Source organism: Athene noctua, chromosome 4 (genome assembly GCF_965140245.1).
Source record: "Athene noctua chromosome 4, bAthNoc1.hap1.1, whole genome shotgun sequence".
In the NCBI taxonomy this organism is placed as follows: domain Eukaryota; kingdom Metazoa; phylum Chordata; class Aves; order Strigiformes; family Strigidae; genus Athene; species Athene noctua.
Genome location: NC_134040.1, coordinates 30,503,773 through 30,527,486, shown reverse-complemented (window position 1 = coordinate 30,527,486; position 23,714 = coordinate 30,503,773). Strand labels below are relative to the sequence as shown.

Here is a 23,714-nt window from a genome sequence, read left to right as displayed (position 1 = left end):
TTAAAAATACTGTTTTGCTTTGGTAGCTGACAAATAGATTACAACTATTAGTTTTAATTGTGATCTTAAGTTTCTATACATTTATGTTATTGTGTAAAGCTGCCTTCACCAGTTTAAGGACACCATGAGTTCTAGTTTGTCTCAGCACTTAAACTGGGAAATAAAATGTCTCTTGGACATTTCTACATTACCATCATTCTTAGATCCATCAGTTGAAATGGTTTCATGCATTTTTAAAAATTCTAGGTAGAACAGTTGTTTTCAGAAGGAAGCATTTTTCAATTATGTCTGCAGCTTGACTTGTCAGGATGAGGAACATACAATCAAATTGGACTGTGAATGCAAAAAACATCGATCTTGCTTTTTTCTATTGTCTAAGCTAAAAAAAAGCTGAAAAAAATAAAAGAAAAATACTGAAAGACCTATTTCAGTTTACTGTTGTTTTAAAAGTATGATTCCTTGTAATCAACATATAGAAGAAAATTTTTATTAAAAAAAGGACATTTACAGATCTTGCCATGTTTTCCTGAGGTTCCCTTCTAAGGCTGAGTGGGTAGAGCATCTAGACTCCTGTGGACTTCTACATGAGCTTCCTCCCTGCTCTGCTGCTTCATAGTGCAGAGACAAAACAGGCCTTCGGAGTGTTTCTTTATAAAGGGTTTAAACATAGTTGCTTAGGAACACTTCTCTTTGCATTCAATTAACAGCACTGTTTGAGCATAAGCAAGGCCATAGCCTAAACAAAGGCTTATCTGGACCCAGGTGGTCTCTCATGCAATGGCAGCTTACAGATCTTGGAGGAAGAAAGAGGGCACTTAGGTCCTGAGTAGGTATGTTAGAAAAGCCAGTGACAGGGTCCCATCTGCGTCCCACCATGCTGGCTGTTCTGAAGGAGGACAGCCATACCACTTCTCACATGCAAAGTGTCCCCTGTTCTGGTGCACGCAGTCCAGGGAGGCATTGCCATACTGGTAGTACTTGCTGCCTCACCCGCTGCTAGCTGGACACAAACCTCATCCCCCTTCCCCACATATCATTTGTCCTTCATGTCCATAGTCCTGCTTGGAGTACCTTGCAGAGTAGGTTAGAGGCAGCAGATCCAAGAGTGAAACTTCATAGCATCACTGAAAGGTGTTGGCTGATGCATCAATAACAAGAAAGCTCTTGATGGGAGCTAAAATCTGTCCTTGACAAAGTGCAACCACCAGTCAGAAGACAAAAGGAGGTTAGCTGTGAATAAGTGGCAAAAGACTGAGGACATTTGACTGTATAGGTCCTAGGGTGGTATATATATAAAGCTCTATATCGTTTAGTAAAACCCAGAGTCTTACTAAGTTCTTGCAACAACATTATTGGGAGGCCTTATTAGACTTACAGGGCATTTACCATAGCTTTATTATCATGTGTGGTTTTTTAATTAAGATATGGACTACTTGAGGGAGCGACGGAATGGTTCCCTAATGAATTTGTTACATTCATTTCCTTCAGAAAGCACATCTGAGCCTAACTGAAATTCCCCCTGCAATTAATTTATGTAATTTATTCTAGTAAGTTCTGTAGGTTTTCCCTGTAATTGTTCACTGAATTGACAGGTTTAATTTCATGTAACTTGAGAGCCTCCAGTACTGAGTTTGCAGTGCTTCATAAAAGTTGATATTACTTGTTGTGCTGTTGAATTTTGGCAAGAAAGCGGCAATAAAATATTCCCGTAAAATGGAAATGTCCAAGTGACAGATATTGAGGCCAAAATAAAATAAAATAAAAAAAGACTCTCCAAAGGTAGGTCTTAAATCCATATTTAATCACATAGGTAAGTGGCCAGAATTTTACATGTGTAGCTTTAAAGCTTGAAACCCAGCAAAGTACTTAGCCACACAGGCTATGCATCTTTTGAATGCCAAAGAGCAATTTCCAGAAGAGGTTCAAAGACTTGAGGCCACCAACAAGCTTTCCAAGCACACTGCTGACTCTTGCCATCCCTCCCTGGTGAGCTCCAGAGCTCACAGGATGTATCCCTGTATAATAACTGCCCATGGAGACACACATGTGTGATCCCTGGATGTTCAGCACTGCTAAAGTTTGGAGGCTTATTTAAAAGCTGAAGTGGAGATTTAGGATTCCAAATTTAGTTACTCTTTAAAAAATCATCCTTGGCTTTTCTCTCAAATGGAAGATGTTTATTGTGTTGAAAATAAACTACAAATCACACTTTTGTTGGTTGCAATACTCGCTCCCTTGGTTTCCTTGGCAGTGGGTCAGACTGTGTCTCCTCACATCACAGACACCACATCCATACTTTCACTTACACTGCCTGGTGCTTGTGACTGGCCCTGAGCATCCCTGCACACCGTTGTGTTTTCATTCTCCATGTGCCAATCAGATCGTAAATGACATTTATAGAAACACAGAGCTGACCTTCTCTGTTGTGTGGCTTTTCAGATAATCTCTTTGATTTATTCTGAAGTTTCAGACTTCAGCTGAAGCCCTACAGCGATCCTCCTTGCAAACCTCAAGTTTCAAATAGGTTCAAATCAGATGTTGCTAATAATTGAGGGAGAAAAACATTCTGCTCTGATTTTTAGCATCACATACATTTTCCCTCTCTTTTCTAATGTTTTTCCCATATGCTGCTCTTCTTTGCTTTCCTCCTTCCCTCTGTTTATCTTTCTGCCTGCTAACATTCGCAGTCTGTTATTCAGTGCTGTGTGGACTGGCAGAAGGGCTGATCAAGCCCAGGGCTGGGAAATCCAGAGTTCCCGCTCTGGCTGTGATGCTAACTGCTTCAACACCTCAGAGGAGTTTCAGGCTCTTCGCCTCCAGTGCACAAATCACTTGCCTCTCTGCAAGGAGGGCCATGGGGATAGAGTGGTTTCACAGCAGTGTGGTCCAAGCTGAGTTCAGCTTCCCAGATGCAATGAAGGGCTGAGGTATGACTGGGGCAAGGGCCCACCACAGGAAGAGGGGAGGGAAGAGGGAGGGTGAGAAAAGGGGTTGAATTGGGACCATAGCTTGGAAATCTGCTGTGGTCACTGGTAGGGTATGGGGCAAGAGCATCCTGAGACTGTGGGTAGAGACAGGTTGTCTCTGCACCCCTGCACGTGCCCCTTCCCCAACTGATGAGCTCCTGCCCCTCTTGCTCCTCACTGGGAGCTACCAGCCCCACAACTGTGGCTGCCCCAGCAGGCCCTGTGCTCACTCTGGCTGGGGATGCAGAGGGCTGATCAAGCACAGGGAAGGACCCTCTCCATCCCCAGGGGCAGAGACATGCCATGTGCTGCAGGGAAGTTGTCATGGGCACCACTGTGTCTGTTCCCTCTGGACTCTCTCTTCTCAAGGACTAGGAAATGCACCTTTCTTCTGTAGTGCCCCAAACGAAAATGGATAAATTCTGATTTGTCACCTTCTGCTGACATTGCTGTTGAGAAGTGGCAGATGTTTTGTATTCTGGCCTGTCTTTCCTGGTCCCACAGTGTTGCACTCACCAGCTTCCCTTTTAGATGCAGCAGAGCCCACAATTTCATACAAATCAGGTTTAAGAATAAAGATTCAAATATATGGCAGAATCTATCAGGAAAAAAGGTGAGAGGACAATCACACAAATGTCATCCTAGTTTTGGTTTTTACACTTTTTTTTCCCTTGCAGCAAACAGCCGTGGTCTGTGTAACTGTATGCATTCATACCTACTTTTTCATAACAATCTTAATGCATGAATATTTCAAAACTATTATCAAACATATGGCTGTGGGTATACATATGGATGCTTTTAGATTCATCTGCTAGAAAAAGAAGACCCCCCATTGCTATGCTATCATCTGAAGTATAAAAATAGAAGATTTTCATTAGTTTAATATCACAGTGCTGTGTTTTGAGCTCTGACCCTCAAGACACACTATATCTCTGCCTCAGTCTTTCACTGACAATCAAATTAACTCTGCATATCTAGAAAATAGCTTGCATAATGCAATCCTGATGCTGGATTTTCTCTTTTTTGAAGTACTAGTTTTCTGGTTTAGCCCATGCTTCAGTGCATGCTTCTAAAATGGCTTGGCTACTCTGCCAGGTCCATTCCAGGGTTTGCAGGGTTTACACTGGTTTATTTCTGTAAATGGGCTATAGAGAGAGCCTAAGTTAATACCAGTAAAAAGAGTAAACTGGTGAACTTTCAGAGTTCCTAAATTTTTAACTTTGTAAGAATCGTATCCTTTCAGTGATGTCTTGGAAGTACCAAAGACCTTCACAAAGTGTTAATAATTAACATACAGCTTTAGAGAAAGAACAAGTTTGTTTATAACACCTGGACCACCTACCAGAAGAGACAAAAGACAGTGAAAAGTTTTCTCATACACAGGTCTGAAATTCTCATTTGTTGCATTCAGGGAGGAAATAATCAATCGGATACTACTCTATAATTTATGGGTTTATGATGTCTGTGTGCATTTCTTAGAGTATATTCCTTCCAGCTTCAGAAATCAGTAGAAAAACTGGTGCAGTTTGGTTTCTGGGTCACTCCAGAAGGTAGAGAAGAGCATCTCTATTCTCTCTTTTCAAGCTTCTTGTGAAAATTACTTCTGGTGCTAATGGTTATGCAGTTGTGTAGCTTAAGAGGACATGTGCTCTCTCTGATGAAAAAGTTCAAAAGTAAGTAAAAAATAAGGACCAGTACGCTCATCCTGTTAGATGCTGAATGAAGCTCCTGGTGGTCTCTCTCTCTCCTCAAATTCAGTGCAAGCAAATGGAAGCAGAACAGAAGCAGTATCAGTGAGGTTGGGCACCGCTAACCTCAGAGCTAGGTTATGTTCTTCTTGGGATATCATCAAGATCTCAGATATGTGCTTTAAAATCTTTAATCCTGTGCTGTTTAACGGTGATTTTCTTTTTTCCACAACTGGACTTCTTAAAGTCTGACAGGAAATCCCCAAATTTCATTTAAATGCCTTTTCCCATATATAATAGGGCTTGGGATTCAAAGGAATTCATTCAGCACCCTCTCCTAATGCAATTTAACTTCCCGTGAAAAAACAGTAACAGGAAGAGTAGTTTTAATTAGCACATGAGCTGTACAGCAGCTAATGTATTCCACCTCTTCATTGTTGTAAAAGGAGCAGATTTCTTGGTAGCGTGAATCGAGCAGAGAATAGAGATTGTGTTCTGCTCTCCATATGCCACACAGCCCCATTCAATGAGAAGGTGTGAACGGGAGGTGATTTGTAGCAGCCAATGGCAATTTGTACAGCACAAGCTTCTGTTGTTCTCCAGGCTGCAGAGAAACCCTCCTCCTCTCTTTAAGCCTACTGCAATGTGACAGGTAGGCAGCAACCTTCAGAGAACTTGAGATTTTGTTATTTATTTCAACAATAAGGGATTGCAAAGAAAACATATTTTTTAATTTTCTGTTAAAAATTAAGAACTGGATGTCGGGCTGGAAAAAGATAGCCATGACTTCCCCAGACATGTGATATTTCTTGATCAGAAGTCCCAAGGAAGCCACATTTTAGAGAAACCTTTGAAAGTACGCCCCTTTTCCCTTCATCTGGTCAGCCTTAAACTGGCGCGAAACCAGAGTTTCCATTTCCAGTAGCCCCGAGTCCCAAAGTGGGTCCAGCACCCTGCTCTGTGTAGAGACTGGAAGCGCACATTGAGCCCCTGGTCCAGTGCTCCTTGAGACATGCTTCAGGCTGCCAGGCAGCACAGTTGAACATGCCAAGGCTCCTGTCTTGGTTCAGGTGACAGTCATGAAGCCATGTGGCCTGTTAAACAGATTGTGAGGGTGAATGATTTCGTGGCCTCCTCCAGCCCACAAGTGTGTTAACACAGGCTGTAAAGGAAAGCCTGAGCTCTAGAGATCATTTCCCTGGCAATGAGGTTTGAGCAGTGAGTGATGTTACAGAGGCTGCGCTTCACTGAGAAATTGCTCAAGAGAAGATTGACCCAGTAACAAAAATCAAAGTGGGATGTACTGGGCCAGGCAAGGTGAGGAGCATCTTGCTTCCAGCCACAAAGCCAGACCATGTCCGCTGGAAAGAAAGTGCCCTGCAGTTCCAGAAGTGGGAAGTGACAAGCTGGTTTGAAACTTCTTGGTCAAAATCCTCTTGTTAAAATAAAAAGAGTAGTGATGCCAACAGGAGAAGGAAACAATCATTTCTTTTCATGACAAAAGTAACTGTAGGGCCAAAAGAAAAGGCTTCAAAATGGTCCAAGAAAATAAACAATTAAGAAAAAAATAAGAGTGTCCAAAGCAAAGCAAGCCTGATGTGTTTTTTACTTTGCCTGAACTTGTTCAACAGGAGGGACTTGCATTTGCTAGCAAAAGGAAACATTGCAGAGGTGGCTTGGCCAAAAGCATGGCTTTTGTTGATAAAGGACTGAAGAGAGGACAAAGAAAATATCACTACTTACATTAGCTAGGAGATGCTTATCTCTAATGTGGCTAAAATAGAGAAAGCTTGTCTCTCAGAGAAAACAAAAATCTACTAATACAATAATGAGATATGGCTCTTCATTTTAATTTTCATATGCAAAATGCTTTATAAATGTTAACTATTAAATATGCACAGCCTCTGAGTTGGAAGCTAACAGGGACTGCCCATTTTCTCATTCCTGTTTTCCCACAGACAGGGTAAAAGCACACTGACAATACAAGATTGATGAATATTTAGCCTGTGCTAGTGATAAATATAAACCAGGTTTTGTTATGTCAGAGTGTTTATCGACCTCATCTCTCCGGGTGGTGTTCAGTTTCACTTTTTTCAGCTGTTGGACACCATTCCCTTGCACATAAACCGGCACAAGATCACTCGCAGGAGCCATCTCTCTGATTTCACGAATGCTAGTGGAGTGGGATAATGAGCTGCAGAGTGGAGCTTGTGTTCAGGGCTTTTACTGACAGCACACAGGCTCCTCAGCCAAATGAAAAACTAAGATTGGTCAACTGAGTATCAGAGCATGCAGATCTTGCACATACATAACAACAAAAATATTTCTGTAAGTTATTTTGCACTCATTTAAAAACAAATATTATTCATTTCAAGAGCCCTATCCAAAAATATATGCCTTAGAATTACAACATGGGAGTCACTGAGGCCCAGTTCATGTTTACTTTGTTGCTTTGTGGGTTATAATGGCACAAATCCTCAGCAGCATGGTTTGATGTAGCTAGCCCTGCAGAAGTAGTCACTTTATCTGTTCTGCTGGGGTTCCAACTTGGAGCCTTTCAACAAATAATATTCAGACAAATGAAAGCTCAGTGTCTAATCACCATCTTGTAGGAATAGTTTCAGACCTCTATAAGTGTGTGTGTTTGTGTATATATTATATATATATATTGTGCTGTACAAAATGCAAAGATGTGAAAGGTGATCCAGATGAGCTATTACAAATTCCCTGTAAATTTTGAAGGTAGCACCTTTTTTGTTGCTTCTTTAGTGCACATGGATTCTGTCCTCTGTCAGCTGTAGATGAAAGTTTGTTCAGAGTCCTCCCACCCAAAAATCCAGGTGCCTTCACAACAGTTTAGATGTCGCTTTTTAGTGCCGGGCTCCGTTGGTGCAGCACGATGCAAGCTATCAGGTGCTGAGACCTGCAGGGACACCCCATTCTCTCAGCAGGAATCTGCATAGGCATAGAGGTTTGTCAGTTCAGGACCAATTGCAGGACTGGGGAATGGACACACAAACTACTACAGCAGCATCCTCCAGAGAAGACACTGGCAATAAGCAGGAGTGTGTGTGTGTGTGCGTGTGTGTGCACGCGCATGTGGCAAGAAGGGTTATTTCGTGATGGATCTCCCCCTATAGGGACGAGGAGTCGAGCAAGAAGAGATGTCTAAAGGTGTACAGCTGTGTTGACAGGGCCATACAAATACCAGGTGACCCAGTTATCTCTCACTTGGCCAATTCTTATCAGCAGGTCAGCTGAGAAAGCATTTTTTTCAGTGCTTGTGTACAATATAGGTCCCATGGTGAGGAGGATGGAGCCAAGGCTAAGAATTTCTCCTTGTCAAGGCACTGCCTGGTCGCATGGAGGAACCTTTTGCAATGACCCTGTAAATGGAGTTTGGCCTCAGTAGAAGATAAGCATTGTATTTTAGCAGAAGTGCTTTGGAAGAATACATGAAAAGTAGTACTCTGTCACTTTGAGGGATAAGGACTTTTTTATGGTAATACAGCTCTTTCGATGTGTAGCTATCATTTCTGCTGTATTTAGCACAGATTCTTCCCATTTTTCTTGGTGCAAAGGTAGGAAATGCATTTGGAGTCAGCAGGCTGCCAGCCAGAACCCAGGTATGATGCCTGAGGAGTAATCCCCCTCTTCATGGCTGTTTTGCCCCAAGGAGACCAGCAATCCAGCTGGCTTCTTTCCACATGGGGCTTTTCTTCAGGGCCTGCTAGCACAGGATCTTCTGTTTGCTGCGGAGAGGAAAACATACCCTGCGCCAACGAAATTGCTGTATGAATTAGTTTACAAATGTGGTTAGAGAGGTGCTGTTCACTTTGCTTGCTGGCTAGGATTTATGCCTTCCTGCTCAGCTACAGAGGCTTGTGCCATGCTGAGGACATGCCGTCTAACAAGCCCCTGAGTTTCTAGAATGTAACATGATAAAACTTTAAAATGTAAAATTTCATCCCAGTTCTCCTTTTTGTACTGCTTACTATCAAAACACTTGAAAGTTTTTCACTCACTCAGTTCCATGTTTCTTTATTTCTTTAGGCTGTGATTCGCCACTGAACCTGACATCTCAGAAAGCCACAGATGCAGTGGACAGTATCTTTCGGTCCCTCAGGGACATTGCAAGAGCTCGAATGCACATGAAACAGTTTAATTCCATACATAATCCAGGCAGCAACACCCACCAGGCAAGTGAATATTTCTTTCCCCTGTGTATGCTATTTCTCTACCATGCTGTCAAAGTTACAGCACTAATTTTGTGGTTGTGCTAATCCTGTATGTGTTCTGCCCATGCGGAAGATATTTTAAGTACAGATTTTATAATTGACCTAATCATCGAGAACTTCCTCAAGTCCTTCATCCAAAGTCAGGCATATCCATGTCCATGTCAACAAAGAATTGATTGAGGAATAAATTCGGGTTTTGCTCTGCAGCACTGTGATGTGACATAAATACCTGTGAAAGGCAGGGGTAGGTCGAGACAGTTCTGGACTACAACCTCTCATGGCCTAGCAAAGCAGGATGCCTGCATCCATACAGCTGCTATATTCCTGTGTATTTTCTCACCCATCCCTACAAGTGGGAGAGGCAGTCCTGTTTGTAAATAGGTGAAAAATGCAGCTTTTGTTTCTAAAATATGAACACATGAACTATGATATAGGCCATCAGGATATGATATAGATCTTCAGGACTAATATACAGTGTTTTTTTCTCTCTCTGTCTCCCCTGAAGTGCTTTAATTTTTTCAGTTAAAAATAGAGTTTTACAATGAAAAGTGCACACAGTGATTTAGAGAGAGACTGTAAAACTTGATTCTAGCCTTCACCCAGAAAAAAATCATTCTAAACTCATAAGTATGCTGTAGACAAGCAAAGGGATGTAGTTCAAATTAATCATTGCTTTGTAAGAACAGAAATTGGGAATGTTGCAAAATTTCACTGGAAAACTAAGGTGGAGAAAACCTGTTAATGGAGTCTCCTAGCTATTAGGACCAGTCTGGTGTCTGAAATGGGGAAAATTGTTAAACATTTAGTGCAATTCAGTGGGGGAGCAGTCAAATGATAAGAAAATACACTCTGAAAGTTTCCTGGAAGTGTGATTAGCATCACTATGTTCTCTGTATGTAACTCAGGTTGTTTACTTAGGGCTAAGGACTGGAACATGGCAAGGGATGTACGAACGCCTTGCAGCCCCCTGATCTGGCTATGTGATGGATTTAATTACTTGAATAGGACCAACCTTCTGCTGAGGGCCGTTTAGGAGATTTAGAGTAGCAGAAATAAGCAGGCAGTACAGTTTTTTCCATCATACATACACATCTCTGCAAATGGACCCCTCTTTTGACTGGCAGGTGTTAATGCATGGGTTGTGTGCGATCAGTTTAGGTCTTCCTCTGTCCATACATATTCCCAGCCCAGCTTAGTGCTATGGGAATGGGTTTAGCCTATAGCTGCTTTTCCACTTTATCTGTCAGGAGCTGGGAAGCCTCCGTTTCTTGTTAAAACTCAACAAAGTTTTCTATAGATAAGTAAGTGGGAATTGGATAGCCTTTTAGCAGGACATTTTATAGCACTGACATTTATATGTCTTACATAAAATGATGAACATTTTTATCAGGTTATCAAACCAGTTTGTGTAGCGACCATGCAAGAGGAGAGTATTTATTTTGCCTGATATTTTAACTAATCTGAAGTATATGTCTCCCTCCCTCCTTTTCTTCCTCCATTCCTCCCTCCCTCCTTCCATCCTTCCCTCTCCTTTTCTCATTCCCTTTCTTTCTCTTTTTCTCTCTCCTTTTCTCCCTATAATCTTGTCTGAGGTATGCCCCATAGCCATCAAGGTTTTTAACAACTGTTTTAAACATAATTTGTGCCCCACCAAAATTTAAAGTTGATAAAGGTTTCATTATATGGGTTAAAAATCAATGCAGCTATTGGGGTTTGTATAAAAAATAAAATAAAAACTCCCTAGAAATGTATTAGATTATTTTCAGGTCATAAAAGATTTTTAAAATATTTGAAACTATCATAGCTAAAAAAAGGTAAGTTGATCATAGTATCTGCCTTTTAGTGTCTGTGTAGCTGAACTGGATCATTTTGAAGAGCACTGAATTTTGGTGCTGAAGATTTAGACATGCAAAATCATTGCACATTTTTAACGTCTTCTGAGTATATAGTTTTGTCTGAAGTCAGATAATATTTTTCCTTTAATTTCATGCAGTAATCCTCTCTGTTTAACTGTGATTTAATCTATACTCCAAAAATATTACATTCCTAATGTCTTTCTGTTCCTCATCTATGAAGATATTAAACAGATTTTATACATAGGACTTAATGTCTGCATGTGTATTTTCAAATGCTTGTTTATAGCGTGACTAGATTTGACACAGATCTTGGCATGCTCTTCTAAAAGATCCTGCAGCTCATGTCTGTTGTAATTTGCTTTGTTGGCTCAATTAAAAACAGTGCACGTGTTATGAGAAGAACTAGATGAGTTGTATAAATCTTCATTGACAGGATTGTATTCAAAAACTGTAAGTTTTGTTTCTCGCTGTAAAGTGTGGGACGAAAAACATTTCTTTCATTACTCCAGAAAATTTTAGTTTTAAGTCAAGCAGCTTGCTTTTTATTTTCCATCCATTTTTACATTTATCTTGCATGATGTCTCTTGCAGATATCATCTTTACAAAACAAATGATGTTATACTCAATTCTCTTAAGAAATCTAGGGGATGATGTATACCTGGGCTAGCCCCAAGGGAAAACAAATGTACTCATTTGAAAGCTGCTAATTTTCTAAGACTGCTGCGCTTCCTGAAACAATTGTGGTTCCATTGCAGTTTGGACAAATCTGAAAGCAGCAAAAAACCCTCCATCTGTAAACCAAGTAAGGTCAAATTTTCTTTAAAGAACATCTTTCCACAAGTCCCTAAAGTTTTTAATCTTAGAAACTTTTTCAGGATGGCAGAGTGGTTTAAACCTTGGTAAAGGAATATGGAAATTTCTAGACTACTAATTCATATTCAGCCCAGGTTTGTGGACCCTGAAGAGAACGAAGGGTGGATCCTTTGGAAGTCTATCTTCCAGGATACTGCGCGTTTGTACCTTTACATGTTCCACTTTTCCTGGTCCCTAACTTCTCCGAAGCTCTGACATGGGGTTGTGGGGTTGTTTGGCCCATTTTTCTCAAGCTTTTTCACAGGTGGAAGTATTATGTAGAGTGTCTCCCTTTACTCATACAATACACATGGGGTGGAGTAAATGTGTGGCTGTGTTCCTGTCTTTTCAGTTTGATGCTGTGCTGGTGCACATTTGCAGTCAAGGTCACAAAGACCACTGATCCTTCAATAATTTTTTAACTCTCTGAATGGTTTCCTGTCTAGGATAATTATTTTTATTACCTTTAAATAAATCTGGAAATGAAACATTTAGAAGAGCAGTTGCCCCAGGTCTAAACAGCTTTACTCACAGTGCGTTGTTCTTCTTGTGCAGGCCTCTTACAAACCGCTGCTGAAACAGGTGGTGGAAGAGATCTGTAATCCTGATCGACCTGATCCTGTTGATATTGAGTACATGTCATCGGGCCTCACCGATCTCCTTAAAACTGGATTCAGCATGTTCATGAAGGTAAACCAGGCTTCCTGAGCTCATCTGTAAGATTTTCCTGAGGACATAACATCATATGGCAGTAGTTGATTTTATGTGTTTGGGTTGATACTGTTCAGCACAACTTAAGGAGTGGTTAGGAGAGTTAAATCCTTGCAGAGGGGCTGGGTATATCTTGAGGCACGACATTGCAGGTAGAGTACAGATGGGTAGCGCCTGCTGAACAAAACAAGAGGAATGGAGCAGACTGAACACCTAAATGAGGATGATATGTTTGGGAAGAGGTAATATGGCTTTGCTAAAGGGAATTCTTACCTCACATAGCTTTCAGAGCTCTTCAGAGACACATAACAAGCAAATTGATAAGTGAGTGCCAATTCATATAACCTACCTGGATTTCTAAAAGGCATTCCGCAAGGCACCTCATCAAAGGATTTTAAGGACACTGAGCAGCCTTGAGACAGGAGAGAACTACATATGAACAGTCAGGTCTCACAGGGGAGGAAGGTTGGCAGAGGAGCTCCATATTCAGTGACTTTTCTATAATTTGATAAGGTTCAACTTGCAGTGGGGATGAAGGAAGTCTATTAGAAATTGCCTTGTGAATGTTCTTAGCATGTTTTAAGACAGTCTTTCTACAAGAGCTTACTCTACGAATTCGCCTATGCTAAGAGTTCATTAAATGGCTAAAGAGATGAAGTGTGGAGTAGCTAGCATGCTGTACATTTAGCTCTGTCTCACTGCGTACCCTGAGTTCTCCTTTGAAGAGTATTCTTTAAGAGTATGAAGTATATTATGGCAATATGTAGCTGTAAGCACTGGCATCTCTACTAGTAAGAAAATATCTTACTCTAAGGAATATATAACAGATGAGCAAGTGAAACTTATGTAGGATGAATATTTCATAGGCATCATCATATACCTCGCATATGTGTCCATGCTTGCTCATTTAGCTTGTTGCCTGGCTTGTTGGTAAGTGCTTGCTTACATGAATGAGATTCTGACCAGCCTGTATTTCTCACACGAGAGGATCTTCTCCACTTACTGCACTGTGAGCACTGTAATTATTTCATGAACTTCCTTATATTTTTATTTCTTCCTCAATGCCTGAATATAAATGCCAACTCACATAAACATGCTTTGGTAAGTGATGGACTCAGACATGTTCATACAGGACAGACTTTTAAAGATATCTGCCATCCAGAAGTTGTTTCTCTAGTGGATGTGTTTGCTTTGAAGCTTAGGGAAGTGAAAAGAAAAGACCTCCCTGCCACAAGGATTCCTCTTTTGACTGCTGCTCTAGAACACTCATGGTTTATGATGATCTAAGCTTGATATCACTGATACCAAGTGCCTTGCATGACAGTCTAGTTTCTGGTGATCGATGTGTTTTCCTTTTTCCAGGTATAAAGCTAAATTCATTGGTTTATGGTTGGTCACAAATACCAGATTCATTGGTGCTGGTGTCCTGGTTGGCAGAGATAGCCTTCATGGAGCAGTAGAAGTTGTTTCTCTAACTTTCTCAGAGGAAAAGGCTGTGTTTTGTGATCTGCCATGAGAAAAAAACTGTCCTCTGACCCCTTTCTGCTTCAGTTTTAGAGTTTTATTGACTGCTGTCAACCCACTTTCCCATCTCCTCCTCTTCCTCTCCTTCACATAGACATATGCACCAGCAAAGAGCCCTCTAACCATCAGCATCCTGAGGAAATGCAGTAGTCATGGGCTCGGAGCTGGAGAGAAGGCTGATGTCCATCTGGGATGCTCTGCTAGCTCAGGGAACCTTTCCTCCTTCTTCCTTCAGGCTCCTTCACTTGATGTAATGGGGTTTCTTTTTTCTTGGTTAGTCTTTCTAGTTGTCTGAGATAACTGACCCAATTTTTTTAATGCACGGCATTTTGAACTGAATTTCACTTGAGGATTTTTGCAAAATTCAGATTTCACAGTAAATGCAATTCAAAGGCCTCAGAATAGAGGTCCCAAAACAACCAAACTTTAGAAGGATCCCAGAAGGTAAGTTGCTTTTGTTGCAGTCCATTTCAGTTCTTCTTCTGTATCACAGAAATGAGCTGTGTTTAGCTACACACAGCCAGTTCTTTCAAAAGAGAGAGCCTTGGGTGATTGTATTATCAAACAAAAAAATCTTGGCAGAAACTTGCATTCTTAACACAGCCAAATATTTCGTACCCAAAGTATTGTCCTCCTTCAAAACACTTGTGCATAGCATAACAAAATTACAGTTCCAAGACCCTTTTCATTGCAATTTTAATTTAATTTAGAGTTTGCATGACTAATAGTATTTTTAGTGTGCATTTCTGGAATTTGTGGTTTGAACTTTAGTCTTCTGAAAAATAATAAGTTTTATATAGGCACCATGTGTTTGAATCCAGATTTATTTTGACTGAAGGAAATGATATGTCAAGACATTTTCACTTTAGCATTGCCATAAAAGCTTGTGTTTTCTGATTAATGCTTTTATATTGGGTGTCCTTTCAGTGTGTCCAATGTTATGGATGCATGTTTATGATGAGTTTGTTGTCACTAGGAAAGGTATTAGGAAAGGGGGGCTTTATTCAATAGCAAGCTTCTGAATCCAAGCTCTTTCCATTTTTCTTGGGTCATTCAGAAGCTTCATGAGACGGAATGGAGCTGTGTGCTCTGGCAACAAGGTGAAGAAAAGCAAAAATCCATGAAAAGTAATAAAACAGTAATTCCTGTATTACCTTGAAGTGCCATAGCTGTTTTATCAACTTTTAGCTTCATCTTTGCGAGCAGTTACTTCTTTAACCTTGTGTCACTGCTTGCAGCAATTATGGCATGAAATCCTCTAATATTTTAGCAAGTAATGGCTCTATCTGACCTGCTTTTTAAGTAAATATTTAGGTCTTACTTAAACTTTTCATGGTTTTGTAATAGCAATGAACTAATTTTCATTTGAGGTTGATACTATGTTTTATGCAGATAGTAAGAAGCGAGTAGCCTGATGTGGGAAAGTGCATTAAGAGTCTTTGTAAGCTCTGGTGTATCCATTTAGTTGGTCTGTTGGTGCAAATGGAAAATTTCTCAGTATCACACCAGAATTACAGGACACCCTGCTGAATTGCAGTATATATGCTATATGTGCCATCAGCTCAGTGGCAAAGTGGAGGTGATTCAGAGAATAAACACCCAGTACCCAGATATACAGCTCACTAATACATCTATCTCAGGCTTTTTGTACTGACTTCAAAAACTGAAGAGCTCCCTGCCTGGGGAGCAGCATTGAACAGGGATCCCTGTGTAATCAAACACCAGCTAGCCTGGAGAAAGAGCATACCATCCCCCCCCATGCTTGCCTCAAAGGGAAGAGTCTCCTCTGAAGGTTGCCAGTCAGAAAACCTGTCAGAGCTGCAGGATGAAAAACTGCCAAAAGACTAAATATAGGGCAGCTACAACAATGAAGAGAAGGGCTGTACCCTCAGGAGCTGGAGCCACAGGGATCAAAGATAGATGCTGTGGTGGCGAAAGCAAAGGAACTGCACTCCACCCAAACATGGGTTGATGACCACTTTCATTCTGTCAGGTGAATGCTGTCAAAAACCTACGCTTGTGGAAGGAGAGGGGGCGGAGAGTCTAAAAAGGAGCAAATTAAACTGTTCTCACTGTCACTTTTCAGAACCAAACATTTGGAGTGTTTCATACTCAAAGGTGGTGTGACAAGAGCAATTACACGGGCTCCACTGACATCACTCCCAAAGACTGGAGCAAGGCGTTGTCAGGGGAGTGTGTTTTATCAAGAAAGAAACAGCTTGCTAGGAAACAGCAAAGTAATCAGACTTCTAGAAGTGGTTAAGAGGAAACATGTAAAGCATCACCTTCAAGTTTAAAATTAAAATGATGTTTTATAAAGTCTTAACTGAAGTGGAATATTTGTACCATTTTAATTATAATTGGGGAAAAATGAAACAAGAATTTTGTTTCAGCTAAAGTTTCTCTATATTGGTTACAACCCAGTCGTAGAGGTATTAAAAACTCTGAAGTGAAACAAGCTAGAAACTATATGAACCTAATTTATTTTCATTGGATGAATTGTAAAGGATTATTCGTTGGACTGGTGAGAACACATTACTTACAATTCTTTCCATTGCTGACTTTAGGCAGGGATTCTAGCATGTTTAGGCTGGACTCCTTGCTTCTACTGGGTAGTAATTTACCCCTCATTCCTTAAAGCCTCATGTGTACGTGTATCCAGACTGTGCATCCACCCAAGTACTCTCTTCCCACTCTGAGAAAGGGAGGAAAGAAATGAAGAAGGAATACAGAGAGATGCCCTCAGACCTCAAGAGAAAGTCCTCCAGGTTTCAGTGGAAGCCATGAAGACTCAGTTTCCCAGGAAACAGTTCATTAGTTTTAACTGGGCATTATCCCCAGTGATTTCCCTCTCAGCTGCTACAGAAACCACTCCAAGAATATTTCTTTCTGAGCTTCCTCATTAGTCTTCTTCCAAAATTTCAGGGAGCTGATCACTGCTAGTCCATAGGTTTGGAGTTGGAGTTGGCAACTACAAATGACGCTTTCCTTAATTTTACAGGTGAATCGCCCTCACCCTGGTGATCATCCTCTTCTGATCATCTTTATGGTTGGTGGAGTGACAATCTCGGAGGTCAAAATGGTGAAGGATCTGGTAGCAACACGCAAACCTGGTACCCAGGTAAATGTCAGATAATGTTCCCTATAGAACTCTTACCAAATCTACATGAAGCCAGAGCCACATGGACAGGAAAGGTCTTAGGATTTTGCTGTGAAACATCTGTAGGCAACAAGTGTTCGGGCACCAAGGGTTTGTTTATTACATGTTAGTCAGCAATAAATTTCAAACTCAAGTTGGAGAGTTCAGAACAGACTGACCTTATTCTGAAGGAGCTTTCATCATATCTCAAAAGGTTAATTTCTTGGTATTCTTTATAAATAGAAGCACTTGCTGTCTAAGAGGCTACAGGCTCCCTGCTGCAGGGGTGCTTAGAAGGAGCCTGCCAAGGGTCTGGGTACCATCTAGTGACATATCAGTGGTGATCCTACAGACAGGTCAATTGGCATTGCTGAGGAGCAAGATAAATTAGCCTGGATACAGCTGTACTTGTTTCTGGTCCAGGCCAGCTATCTCTGATAGATACCTGACCACTAGATACCTTAAGTAGCCTGAAGCAGGTGGTGTAGAGAAAGCCCCAAGTCTCTGCAGCCCTTGGATGTGCTGTTAGACTCCTGGAAGGAGGATGGCTCCCACAGTGAAGCTTCAGTAGCATCCATGCAGGTGGTCTTTGCCTTTGGCAGCAGAACTTCACTACAGCAACTGTCATCTGAATGGAGTGGGGAGAGAGGAGGAGGACGGATGGGCTGTGATGGCGTATGAGATGTTAAAAATTATTGTTAACTGTGGAGGAGCATGCACAAAAGCAATCAGGTATCTGCTGAGTAGTGCAGATATGCAGGGTAATCTGAAAACTGCAGAGAAGTACTGTGTAACCAGCTGCATCATAAACTTAAGTCTAGTTTCCAGGGTGGCTTGTAAACATCTTGTTTTCAATTCCTATGGAATGCAGTTTTGATTAGTGAGAAATTGTTAGCAAAATGGAGCCAACCAAAGGCTGAGCAGCCTCTGGGTTTGACATGTGTTTTCCACGTTTTAGTTGTCTTTGCAAGGCAGTCTCAAGCAGTATTTTGTAAGATGGAGTGCCACTTTTAGCAATGTTTTTTTGACCTGATAACACGTTTCTCCCCAGTTAGCCTAGTGCTAATCTCCTCAAAACAGCAAATAAAATTCATTCCCATCTTGAAGGGGGCTTGAGTTGTGACACATTGATGGACTTGTTAATCCACACCTGTAATGTATTAGTACACCCTGAAAGACAAGCAGGGTTAACACGTGAGTTGGTTGAGAACTATGCAAGGAGAATTTTGACTGGCTTTCTAGAAGGACTTGAGGTTTGACAGTGGTGACATGGGATCTGGTGTTGCTTTGCTTTGGCTTAACCCTGGCAGCAGGTCACCCTCTGAGGCAGATTCCTAAAGAATTTTAAGCTTTTACTGTGTCTTGCCCTTTGTCCAAATGTGCTGTGTTAGAGGTGAAAGGACTTGGGGGGGAAAGGCGGGAGGAGGAAGAGAAAGAAGAAAAGAAGCAGTTGTGCAAGTCTCTCATATAAAAAAAGTTTATGAGTTTGTTGGATTTACCTGGATTTCTGCACTATAGCTGTGAATATGTGCCACCTGTTTGGGATTATTCTCTTTTCAAAAAGCCAGGCATTTGTCTAACTCGAACCAGCATTTAACAGAGCTTTTTTGTGGTGTTCAGGCAATCAGGTTCAGGCACCAGGGGAACACTGGCCTCCCAAGTCCCTTCCACTCAAACAAAGCACTGACATTTATACTTACTATTTCTTGGAGAAATTGAGAGATGTGTGGGTGCAAAAAAAAAGAATTGAAAGTTACACAAAAACTGACAGGACGCACTGATTACTTCAGCAGTTGTTTGGAGTTGAGGTAAATGACATTTAAATATGGAGTAGGAGACATGAGTTTCCATCCACAGAACTGCTCTGCATCTGAATATGACTGACAATTTTATTTCTCATGGAGGAACATAAAGGAATACAGGGTTTCCTATGCAGGGTTTGGATGGTGGTGAATAGATCCCCTAACCTAGTGAGAAGTATCCTATTTCCAAAGGAAGAAATTACCTTTTTTTTTTCCACTTTAATCAGAAGAGTTAAAAAAGGGGGAAAGAGCATGAGTGGATGTTTCACCATCCCAACATGCACAGTCATCTGTGTGGTTGTGGCTGAGGCATGCAGATAGACAAAACCCTCCAGATGCACCATCAGATGTTAGCTGCATCCTTCCCTGCCCTCTGCTGAGGGGGAACTGCCCATCACAGTTCAGTGGGTTGGGATGGGAGCTCCATCCACCTGGCTCCTCCACCTCGGCTGCCACCAGGAAGGGTAGCTCTTCAGGTGAAGCATCAAAGACAGGCGCCCTGTACTGAACAAGAAGAAGGTCTGCAAAAGAGATACACTGTCCTGAAGAGATCTGTCTGAGATGGACATCACTTTTCTGGGCAATTTTCCCCCTTCTCTGTAAAAATGCTGGAACAAATAGACATTTATCCCCCTCAATGAGCCCTCAGAGATACTGGGGGGAAAGGAGGGAAGTCCCATATTTCGCTACATCCTTTCTCAGATGTTAAAGTTGCAGCTCTCATTTTTCTCTCTGGGCTTGCTATTAGTTGCCCAAATCCCCTCAGGGTTCAGTAGTAGGACTGCAAGAAGAAATTGCTTTCATCTGGCAGTGGCTATTGTTGATGCTTGGCTTGTATGTCCAAAAAATTTCAGTCATATGTCCCCTCATGTTTTTCAGAATTCAACTGTGTGATAACAAGATGAGCACATACTGTGCTATAGTCTGATTCTCATGTAACATAAGTAAGACAGTGTCAGCCTCTGGCATCTGCAAATTACAGTTTTTTATCCATAGGAAGGAGAAGAGATAATCAGTGTCAGTTTGCCACAAATTGTGTGGGAGGACAATGGAAGGGGAGAAGTGACAAAGAGACTATCATCACTACAGAAGGGATCTGTAGTAACTTAACTCCAGATTCCTTTCATTATTTGAAGTGAAAAGATGAAAGAAAGAACAACAAAAAAAGTTGAAATGCAGCAGTACCGTGCATTTAGGCCGTGCGATGAAGAGCACAAGTAGTAGCTACTGCAGGAAATGAACACACAGACATACTCCGTTGTTGATGCTTGTGCTTCCTCTCCTTGGATTTGCACTGGGGAAGCAAATTCATGTTCAAGTGGGTTAGTAAGATAAATCTGCCCCTATGTCCCTGCCTGCAGTGCTGACCCTACAAACACTACTGGAGGGCTTTGTCAGAGCAGTGTACTACAACTTTGACCCTGAGTTAGCTCCACTCAGCAAGAGCATATGCCCTCGCTCCTTGATGACAGCTTTACCCTGCAGAAGAGCCTTCACTGTAGACACCTGCGTACTAATTTTCACTTAAGAAAAACAGATACATGCATCTAGCGGCATGTGTATTATGGCTGCAGTGAGCGATAGTTTCAGTGATCAGACCTGTCTTGGATTAAAAATTTGACCAAACAAAAGCGATAGCACCCATCAGTGCTTGAGGTTGAGCTTTGGTCCTGACATGCAGAATGGCCTGTGCCTGGTCTGAAGAGACCTTTCTGAACAGGGACTGTGGCTTCCTGCTGCAGGCCTGCGGCACTTCTGTGGTGCTCACCCTACCTTCAACTTGCTCAAATCTGTGCTGTACCTGCTTTATCAGCCTCGCAGTAAACACAGTGGCAGTCACAACAAATCACCGGGTAAGATGTGGGTAGAAATGAGTCAAAGCACATATTCATTAAGAGTACAATGCTACCAGTCATTATGCCCCTTAAAGTGATTTAACTACAGTTATTAGCAAGCAGACAGTTTCACTGGGCAAGTTGTATTGCCCTGTCAGTAAACACCAGAAACACACAGCCCATCTAGTGCTGGGTGAAGCTAACAGTTCATATCCACAGCTCATTAGTACTGTGATCAGTGTCTCAGTCCCCTTCATTCTGACTTGCTGTATCTTGTCCTCCTTCTCTCAGGTAATTGTGCTCTCCTCCGCCCTCCTGACACCACATAGTGCTATTGAGTTGTTGTTTGCCACAGACCGTCTCCAGCCTGACACTGATATCTAACAGGGGAGGATCTGTGGAGAAGATGAGTGAGTGCCTCAGTTGGAAACATCAAATCCCTGGTCTGTCGCTCTTCCCAATAGCCTTCCAAAAAATGACATATCTCCTGCTGCAGTTACAGCTCCAGCTGAAACGGGGAAGCAGCTGGGTATCTGGCTGCAAGAACACGTGCAGCTCACAAGCAACTCTTCAAAATGGTCCAGTTGTCCAGCAGCAACCCCACACATTCCTTAACAGTAACAACCATATGGTGCTGAATCACCTCAGCCCTGCTCTTTGCAGCAAGGATGATGGCATGTAATAATTCCCTAGAAAAGGAGCAGCTGAGGACCAGATGATGCTGAATTTGCACTCCCCAAGCGGTACTTTTTTCTTTTGAGTTTTTCTGATGGTTCTTTGGGGTTGCTTCTGGTAGGAAATGCTACTGAGGGAGTGAAAGGCTAGCAAAATCCACCCTCTCTGTCATGTTACCTTGCAAAACATGTGTGCCTTATACACCATTAACCACATCTGTGCTTACTTTGTCCCTCACCCCAGAGAGGCAACAGAGCACAGCCCTGATTTAACCAGCAGAGCAGGTCCCAGTCCAGTGATGCTCACCCAGCAGGACTGATAGAGGCAGAGAAGCAGAGAGGGGGCTGCGTTACATGGCTGTTTCTTTCTCAGCTTCCCATTCTTGCTCTAGTTTCTCCACCCACAGTCCCAAGAGAAAAGACTCTTTCTGATGGCACATTTCTCTGTAGGTTTACACAGAGGACATATGGGCTGTGATGGTTTGATGATAACGTGGAATCCTCCCATCACATGCATTTAAAAAATAAAAAGAGGGGAAAAAAACCCCCACGATCCCATTTTCAAGGGGCCACAGTGACAGATTCTTTCTTGAGGTAGATTTGTGAGCAGCTTGACTAGAGAACAGCTTTTAATTTTAATTTATGATCATAAAAGAGCTGCTATTAAATTCAGTTATTTAATTTTTCCTTATAAAACTTTGATACAATCTGTGATAACAAAGCAGCAGCCAATAGAGATTGTGATTGTGTGGATCACTATATCAGCGAGACTTCCAAATTGCAGCATAAAATGGTGGAGCTCTAAAGCTGCATCCTCTTGCTTCATCCAAGGGATGCTAAGCCTACAGTTTACACTGAGATGAGAATGTGAAATTATGACATTCACTCTATCACAGCATTCTTTGATTATGCCAAGGGAACAGATTAAATGGGAAGTAGCTTTGTTCACTAGCTAGCGTAAGTTCTCTTAAATGTTTATAATGGTCTTCAGAAAAGGGTGCGTTTTGATTTCAATGCACTTTTGAGTGTCTAGAAGGAAACAATGGACCCATTATAAAGCATGGACAATGTTGCCTCTATGGAAGAGAGGTTTATAAGAATGACTATAGAATGGAACTTTGTGCTATCAAAAATGAGAAATATTATGAGACTGCAATGTTAAAAGCTCAAGAAACAGTTTGAACAGAGCAACTGGAAACCAAATAGCCAGTCTCTTGGTTTCTTTCCTGTCCTTCTGTACTGTTTAATCTTAGAATATGGATGTTTGGTAAATTCTGTAATCAATAAAGCAATGCTCTTACAGTGCCAAACCTCATGTCTTCTCCTCTCTTAGTAATAGGGCTACACATGCCAGGATTGTGTATTTCTGTGGCCCATTTTTCTTTTGCATTATTTGATTACCCCTAAGAAGCTACACCTTCTGACTTGGGAGGTGTCCTAGAGGGGTTTTCACACCCTGCTGGTAGCAGAAGGGCTCTTCTATGTCCAGTGGCCATTGCTGGGCAGTGAGTTCAGGTACTTATACCTCTTAAGTTGCTGCTGCTTTCCTGACATGATGAAGGCCGGCAGTTGTGGTCTTCTCTCCCTCACCCGTCTTTCATCAGGTGCTCTCTGGTCTCTGACTTGGCCATCTAAAGACATACTGTATAGGATCTTGAGAAGGTAGGTGTGAGTCTAAGCAGACACTGGTGCTCTTGCACTTCCTGTGGGCCAAGTAGCAAATCTGACTGAGGCAGAGACTAATTTTCCAAGCCCACACTTTGGAGGAATCTTTTCATCCAGGGGGGCCACAGCTGTGGCAATGGATGCTGGGCCTCAGCCACCATCTCATACTCAGTAGCCGAAGAGCTGAAAGAAAATGGCCACAAAACCCTGTTCTTCTTCTAGAACAAGACCGGAACAGAATACTTCCAGTGGCCCTAGTGTAATAGTTATCTCCTTACTTGTAGCTCCTTAGGTGTAGCTGTAGTAGCTACACACAGCCTGTGTTCAGGGTAAAGGCCAGGGGATGAGAGGTCTCCTGCTAATTGCATGTAAGCAGGAACAGCACACGAGACTTTGCTTGGGCAGGTGCAGGACCACAGCAAGGAATGTGTATGCAAGCCCTCTGCATGCAACACTAAATGGTACCTGAAAGGTAGTAGTAGGAGAAAACACAAAGCCACGCTTGGCAAATGGGTTTACTACTACATTAAAAAGCTAACCAGTATTTATTAATAAGCTCAGACTGGAAGGGAAGCTCAGTTTTGTTTGCAAGTCTGGTCCTAAGTCACTTGGCTAGTAGCTTATGGTCAAAAAGCTTATAAGCAGCAGGACGTTGTCAGGGTTTCCCTGCTGTGTGTTAACCAGGTGAGCCTGTGCAGCAGTCACCCTAGTCCCAGCACAAACATCCTCCCCCAGTAAAGCTACTTTAAACATGAAGATTAAGT

General features: G+C 41.9%; 1 protein-coding gene across 2 annotated transcripts in view; it reads left to right on the top strand.

The window, feature by feature from the left end:
* The window catches only part of SCFD2 (sec1 family domain containing 2), a 239,305-nt gene that overhangs the window by 179,121 nt on the left and 36,470 nt on the right, over positions 1 to 23,714 (top strand). Inside the window, exons 6-9 of one of the 2 annotated variants that reach the window (XM_074903831.1) lie at positions 8,708 to 8,853; positions 12,156 to 12,290; positions 16,837 to 16,956; positions 20,903 to 22,589. In XM_074903831.1, the coding sequence (XP_074759932.1) occupies positions 8,708 to 8,853; positions 12,156 to 12,290; positions 16,837 to 16,956; positions 20,903 to 20,995 (494 nt within the window). In that variant the 3' untranslated portion in view covers positions 20,996 to 22,589. Of the gene's footprint in view, positions 1 to 8,707; positions 8,854 to 12,155; positions 12,291 to 16,836; positions 16,957 to 20,902; positions 22,590 to 23,714 lie in introns of those variants that run through there. The other variant, XM_074903832.1, reaches the window with a different exon arrangement.